Below are 8,143 nucleotides of genomic sequence, written 5' to 3' on the forward strand. Positions count from 1 at the left end.
AAACTGTTCATGTTGGCCGAACTGGGATGATACTGAGCGGTCTTCATGCCTGTCTCCACATTATTTATATAATCACTGTGAAGGCGCTTGGCCTAGTGGTTAGACTGTTGCACTCATGAGCAGAAGATTGTGGTTTCAATTCCCAGACTGGGTGGTGCATTGTGTTCTTGAGCAAAACTCTTTGTTTCATGTTGCTCTACAATCACTTCAGTATCGAATGTGTGGTACACCATGCACCTGTACAGGTAATGTTGATTTGATGGAGGGAATGAGCTAATGTACACCACGGACATTTGATCACTTTGATTTGTTTAAAATCATCTGTGTTTATTGCTCACCAAGAAATTGTGGAATCCTCAACTGCTTTCTATTTCAGAAGAGTTCACCACATATCACTAAGAGGGAGCTGGTCACAACCAATAAATGAAACATTGATTTCCTATATTATAGCAAGGTTGTGGATTTATAAGGGAGTAGAAAGCCGGGGCTGAAGGGGAGAGATTAATGACCATCTTCGTCAATGGCATTAACGATGTAAGTCACTGTTGGATGCTACAAATGGTTTCCACTGGGTTTGAAACACACTTCTGTAGGTTCTACTGCTTCAGAACTTGTCTACAGGCATCACCACATGAAATGATAATAATAATATTAATAATAATAATAATAATAATAATAGTAGTAGTTTTTATTGTAAATGTTTCCATTTTATTTGGAATTAAAAAACAAACAAGCAAATTTTTTTTTTTTTTGTTCTGAGAATATCTACAAATATAAGTTTTAGAACATTCCATACTGTACAGTACTGTACTGACCATGATTATACTGCACTATCAACCAACTCTGCACTATTGTCAACAGCTTCACTATACTGTCAATAACCCTACTGTACTATCAATAACTCTGCTGTACAGTCAACTTTACTCTGTTGTCAATAATCCTGCTGTACTATATTATTAATAACATTACTGTCAATAACTCAACTGTACTGTTAATGACTACTGTAATGTCAATAATTCTGCTGTACTGTATTGTCAACAAATCCATTGTAATGTCAATGACTCTAACTGTATAACTCTGTTGTCAACAACTCCCTCTACTATATATTCTCACTACTTCTACTGTAAAAGTCTGCCTATAGCTCAACAGGCCATGAATAACTGCTGCATTGCACTGTCAATGACTTTATTGTATAGTTCTGTCAGTGTAGTCTCCTGTACTGTCAAAACAGTTGACTGTACTGTCAAGAACCATCCACTGTACTGTCAATACTATCTACTGTACTATCAAAGACATTTAGTGTCACACTTCTATGATACTAAACTGTCAATACCTCTATGTATACTGCAGTGTACTGTTAATGCCTCTTTTGTACTGTACTGGAAATTAATTACAAAATATTTAACAAAACACAAAACAACATTAACAACAAAAAGAAAAAAAGAAATAAAAGAAAAGTTTTGTTTGAAAGAAAACAAAAGTAAACAAAAAAAAAACAAGAAAAACTGAAGAAACCATTATATATATATGCATATTTGTGTGTGTGTATGTGAGTGAATATATATATGTGTGTGTGTATGTATCAGTATGGCTAGTGTGTATATCTCTTCATATCTGTTTGTTCAGTTAAAACATGACGGAAAGATAATTCTTTCACTTTCTAACGAAACTGCTATGTCAACAAGAAGGAAGAATATATATCTATATAACGTTTCCTATGATAAATGTAATGGAGGGACAGTGAGTCACACGTTTCTGTGTCTTTGATAAGCCATCATCGGAGCAAGGGTGATTGTGTTTGTCTTGGAGAAATAACTTACAGGTGAACGGAAATCGATCGAAGATAGATACTCGAATATTTGGTCGAAACCACGTTGAAACGAGTCTGTTGAGTGGTGAAAAAGGGAGTATTGTAACAACGTGAAATACACTCCGATGATGCCCCAAACTTGTTCAGTCCTTCCATAACAGTTAACTTAAGGGCATTAAGAATACAGACTTTCCTCCAAATTATCAGCAGTTTCTGTAGAAAGTAAAAAGGAACTGAGTATAAAATTGATTAAAAAATTTCCCAGTCATCATGTATTCAAACTGATATATATATGCATATGTACATACACACACACAAATAAATATATATATATATATATATATATATATATATATATATATGTACTTTTATATATATATATTTATATATATAGATACACACACACACATACATGTATACAGACGTGTTATATATGTATATATATATGTATGTGTGTGTATGTATGTATGTAATGCATGTTGCATGCTGACTAAATATTTTCTATGTACAAATAGGATACATGGCCGATTTAAAGCCAGAGCAGTTTTTTTTGTCTTCTTTAAACCACCCCAGTCATGGTTATCTCCCCTTACAAGCCAAGGCAACGTGGCGACGATGGACAACTTTAACATAAAAATAAGTTTTTCATTTTTTTTTTTTTCTCCTGTCAAAAATACCATCTTATGTCACACAAACTACTGTGAATTATCGATAAAGGATCCTGTGATTTTTAAATATTATATCAAAGTGGTTTTGTCATGTTCTTAAAATAAAGATTCTTTTTTCTTTTCTCACCCTTTTATATTAATTGATCCAATTCGATGCTGTGTTTCCTCATGGTAGAAAATATATGTCTTGTTTGAACATAACTTCCGAATTTTATATCTAACGTCCAACAAAAAAATATACCTCATTCAGTGTTCGGATGAAGAATGTTACGTTTGTTGTTGTATAGGATGTAATGGTCCTTATTCTTCTCATAAACATTAGTCAATTATTTTTCAGTACAACCCTTTTGTATTTTCTCTTGTTTCTTGAAGTCTTTATATGTCACTTTCATATTTTAGTCGCCTTTTACTTCAACTAGTTATTTTTTTTTTATTTAACAAATGATTTTATGAGGTTGGGGGGAAAATATTAACCATAAAAAAGTTAATGAAGGGTAAACTAAAAAAAAAAAAGAGGAAAAACTCAAGGGGTGGGGTAAGAGGAAGTAAACTAAATTGAAATAAAGAGTGAAATAATTGCACAAAGTAGTCCTTATTGGTTGAGGTTTGTCAAACTTTCTTGACTATTTGACTTTCGTTTCCATGCATGTTTCCAGATATTGGAGAGACATACTGTAGAATGGAATCGGAAGAAGATAATAAGTGGTATAGAAATATGTGTGAATATATTCCAGGCCATAACTCCATAGAAACGCATTTGTGCGGGATTGAACTCGGAGCGGTGAATCTCAAACGTGTAGATACCCCACATGGCTATATTACAAACCATTAGGAAAGTAATAAATTCTCGTCCAGTCTTCTGCCTCTGTAATTGTGGTGTATGAGCTGTACGTCGTATACCATTCAATATAAACATAGTTTGCAGAGATGATTCAAATATGGCGAGAATACTGGACAGGAGAATTATTAAACCGCTTCGATCGATCCCTTCCACACCAATGGCTATGATACTGAGGAAACCAAATATATATTCGCCTGGTAATGAAACAATTAGTAGCATTTCTTCGAGGGAGAGCTCGCTTTTCAAACTAAATCGTAAATCTTTCATCCTAACGAAAGCTAGGATGAGTGCTATAGATGCGATAACATTGAGGACAACTTGAGAAAGATGTTCTAGCTGGATGGCTGCGTCTGTGTAAGACGGATTATTGATTAGCATGAAGAAGACTATCATTGAGATAACAGCTGACACCAGTATAAAAATACCCATAAATAAACCACGACTTGATGACGAGCAGTCGACACTTAGCTTCTGAGATCGAACCTTAGCCTCGCGCTGACTCTCTTCGTCGCTAGATTGGTAAAGAAGTTGCTTTCCGATGTTGGACCACATTACATACAGGATTCCTGGTTTTAGAAATAAAATGAAAAATATAGCATTAATGGCAGGAAAAGCACTTGAAATTAGGGAAATATTTCAAAATTAGGTTTATATTAAAGCAACCAAAATGAAATAAATTTTGATTATTTAAGTTTATTGGAAAGAACTTACCAGAAATTATAGAAAAATAAATAGTTATTATTTTCCAGAAGCTGATATAAGTAGTGTTAAGAAACTTGTCTAAGGATTTAATACAACATTTATGATGCCATACAAATCTACATTAGCTCCTTCGTGAGTCATTTGGACTTATAGGGCTGATTTTCTGGTTTCTGTGATGTATATTTACTCTTGGATGGGATGCCAGTCAATTTCAGGAACACTCACTTTTGCCAGCTGAGTGGACTGGACCAACATGAAATGAAGTGTTTTGTTCTATAACATAACATGATGCTCGATCCTGGAATCGAAACCACAATCCTATGATCATGAGCCCAACACCTTAACCACTAAGCGATACACCACCACTATGTAGAAATTTACTCCACAATGTCATAGAACTGTATCTCTCTACACAGTCTACCACAAGGTCCAGTCCTTGTTGTGGCTTGTGTGTCTCAGTGACCCTAAGAGCTATGACTGAAGAGTGCCAGCTCTTGGCTGGACGCTCCTATACTGGACATGTCAAACGATAGAGGCCAGATGAATATGGGCTACTTCTTCCCAGTTGAGGTGGTCCATATTAGTTTGGCCCAAAGGGGGAGTGTTGGCCCTTTGTAAGCTGAAATGGATTTGCATAGGGCCAACATTCCTACCTAGATAATAAAAAAAGAACAATAGTTCCCAGCAACCCTAATACCCACTAAGTACATTTAATATTCCTTGAGAACTTTTAATACTCCCCATCTTTGTTAACACTCCCTAAGTATTATAATATAATTCTCTTATATTCCTTGTGTACTCTAATATTCTCAAAGTTGCTTTACAGGCATATTTTAAAGAATGTGGAGTCTACAGTCATGGAAAACCTGGACAGTGGCTTTAGTGCTGCACCACTTTGACAAATTTAGTCAATGAAATCAGGTGGAGTCCTACACAGTGGAACCTTGGCCAAGTGTCTTCTCTTATAGCTCCAGACTAATCAAAGCCTTGTGAGTGGATTTGGTTGATGAAACTGAAAGAAGCCTGTTGTATGTAATGCATATATCTGTACACACATACACATGTGTGTGTGTGTGTGTGAGCATGAATATATGTATGTGTGTGTCTCCTAATCTTGATAAAAGTGTGGTAGCTGTAAATGAATATCACTGTCATACAAGCAGTGTGGTTAATTTCTTATCAATATTGTGCAAAATCATGACTGCTTTATGCAACCATAGAAAATTGGACATGATGATGACAATAATGGTGATGATGATGATGATGATATGTATGTGTGTATTGTATGTCATTACCATCATGGTGATCAGCTTCATTTTATGTGTTTTTCCATACCTTCACAACCTGGAATATACATTCTTACATGCAAATATACAGGGTGTCCATAAATTACCTTTACAATTTGAAAATTTAAAAAAAAATTACAAAATGCAAAAAAAAAAAAAGATAACTGAGCAGAGTTTATTGGAAAACAGAGAAACAAATAAAGTTTTATGAGAAACATCAGAGCAATTCCACATGGGTTCCATGGTTTGCATGCAACACATCTCGATGATATAACAGAATAAATTATGGAGGTTGTAAAGATAATTTATGAACACCCTGTATGCAAATATATAAAGAAAATCTCTAGCTATGATTGGCTGATTTAAGTGAAGAAATGAAAAGGTGAAATATTACCTGCACAGATGAGACTGTACTGGATGCTGCATGGGTACAAATATGGAGCTGCATCTTCAACAACTTTACTCATAAGGCTTGTCTCGATACATTTACCACTGCCAGAGTCTACTCCGGCATTAAAGCTTGTGTTAATACCGCCTGTAGATGAAATAATTATGCTGAGGTCACCTAGAAAGAAACATTTCAAACACTGTTCTAATTACATTGTGTAAGGCCTACAGCTTTGGCAGATGACAGCCGTTAGAGGATTCAACCTCCATACCGGCCTTCTGATGATAATGAGATGGTCCAATAGCAAGGAACAAGCTCAGCAGATAGCACAGGATATGATGAGATGATCCAATGGCAAGGAACATGCTCAGTAGATGGCTCAGAATACGATGAGATGATCCAATGGCAAGGAACATGCTCAGTAGATGGCTCAGAATACGATGAGATGATCCAATGGCAAGGAACATGCTCAGTAGATAACACAGGATATGATGAGATGATTCAACATTATAAGCACAAGCTCTGCGAATAGCACAGGATTGTGGGAGAGAAAATGATGGGAGGGCCCCATTAGATAAGCACAAGCAATTCATGCCAAACAGGAAGGAAAATTTGATTGTGTAAGGGTTTCATTTTTCCTAAGAGTATTAGGGATAAATATGTGTGTGTGTGTGTATGTAATACATACATAAGCTAAAGAATCTCCTGATGCTATTGTAAAAACATTTCATCTGTCGAAAAATGTTTTAATCATTGATTTGATTAAGAAGAAAAATTCTTGAAGTGGCACGAAATTAACAGGATTAAATAGCAATATTTTGGGGCAAGATAATGCAGTGAGATGGCAGAATTGTTAGCATGCCAAGCAAAGTGCTTAGTGGCATTTCATCCATCTTTATGTCCTGTGTTCAAATTCTACTGAGGTCAGCTTTGCCTTTTACGGTCAATGAAATAAGGATCATTTGAGCACTGGGGTCAATGTAATAGACTTAACCCCACTCTCGAAATTGCTGGCCTTGAGCCAAAATTTGTAACCAATATTTTGGGGCAAGATAAGGCACCAAACTGGCAGAATCATTATCATACCAGGTAAGAATCTAGTGGTATATATATATATATATATATATAAGAAATGGAAAGAGTTGTAACATTGTCTTTGAGATTCAAACTTCAAACACTGTGCCTCTCTGTAACTCATAAATCTGTGCTAACCACAACACCAAAGCATACATATTTAATTTTGAGCTGAGGTTTCAACTCCCGTCACATCACTATACTGAGTTAGCCTATTTTCATTTGTCTTGGCAACTCTGTATATGTTAAGTGTGTGAACTTAATCTCCACATGTAGGGGGGGGGGTCGATATTTAAGACGTGTATGTGTGAATGCGTAGGCTGGGAATGTTAGAACAGTGAGAGAATGTTAGAACAATGAATCAATGAGAAAAAATTTCAGCAAATCAGGCGTGGCTGTCGAAACTTACCATTGTCTTGATTGAATGAGTATTCAGAGCCATTGCCGCTACCGGTGTAGGTCAATGGTTCTGCTTCTGGTGCTGCGTGGACTTTATTTTCTTTGATGCTTGTATGTTCATGGATCTCTCTAATGGTCTCCTTCACCAGATCACGCGTCCAGACACTCAGGTTCGTTCCAACCATGTGCATCAGACCGAAACGTGCAATTGCTTTATAACTTTGGATACACATCTGCAAAGAGAGAGAGAGATTCCTCTGTTAGGTGTGTTATTTTTTTACTACCCACAAGGGGCTACACACAGAAGGGACAAACAAGTGCAGACAAACGGATTAAGTCGATTACATCGACCCCAATGCGTAACTGGTACTTATTTAATCGACCCCGAAAGGATGAAAGGCAAAGTCGACCTCGGCGGAATTTGAACTCAGAACGTAGCGGCAGACGAAATACCGCTAAGCATTTCGCCCGGCGTGCTAACGATTCTGCCAGCTCGCTGCCTTTAGGTGTCCTCTGTTAGGTGTGTGGTGGGTTTTATCTAGCATTCTTTCTCATCCATGTGTATGTGTGAGTGTGTGTGTGTGTGTGCTTGTTCATGTGTGTGTGTGTATGTGCACACACACACATATACACACACTTGCACAAATACTTGTATACATACATTGAATGCAAACAAATATTATGGTTCCAAGCACTAACTCGGAATATCAACTAACTTGGATAATAAGCTATTTAACCTATGGCAGCATAGAAAGATGGGACATAGAATGATGAAACGATGATATATAGTTGCTGTGTGGTAAGTAGCTTGCTTACCGACCACGTGGTTCCGGGTTCAGTCCCACTGCGTGGCACCTTGGCCAAGTGATTTCTACTATTGCCTTGGGCCGATATACATACATACATACATATATATATATATATATATATATATATATATATATATATACACACACACACACATACACTTGTGTG

At 36.4% G+C, this 8,143-nt stretch overlaps 1 protein-coding gene across 5 annotated transcripts in view; it reads right to left on the reverse strand.

Annotated features, from left to right (window-relative positions):
* Positions 1-673: 673 nt before the first annotated feature.
* LOC106867546 (proton channel OtopLc) overlaps positions 674-8,143 on the reverse strand; it is a 186,402-nt gene continuing 178,932 nt past the window's right edge. For 4 of the 5 annotated variants that reach the window (XM_014912446.2, XM_014912448.2, XM_052972488.1 and 1 more), the window contains exons 7-9: positions 7,179-7,401; positions 5,702-5,872; positions 674-3,885 (exon numbers count right to left, since the gene is read on the reverse strand). In XM_014912446.2, the coding sequence (XP_014767932.1) occupies positions 3,071-3,885; positions 5,702-5,872; positions 7,179-7,401 (1,209 nt within the window). In that variant the 3' untranslated portion in view covers positions 674-3,070. The remainder of the gene's footprint in view (positions 3,886-5,701; positions 5,873-7,178; positions 7,402-8,143) is intronic. The other variant, XM_014912449.2, reaches the window with a different exon arrangement.

The sequence above is a fragment of the Octopus bimaculoides genome, chromosome 13, assembly GCF_001194135.2.
Source record: "Octopus bimaculoides isolate UCB-OBI-ISO-001 chromosome 13, ASM119413v2, whole genome shotgun sequence".
Taxonomy (NCBI): Eukaryota; Metazoa; Mollusca; class Cephalopoda; order Octopoda; family Octopodidae; genus Octopus; species Octopus bimaculoides.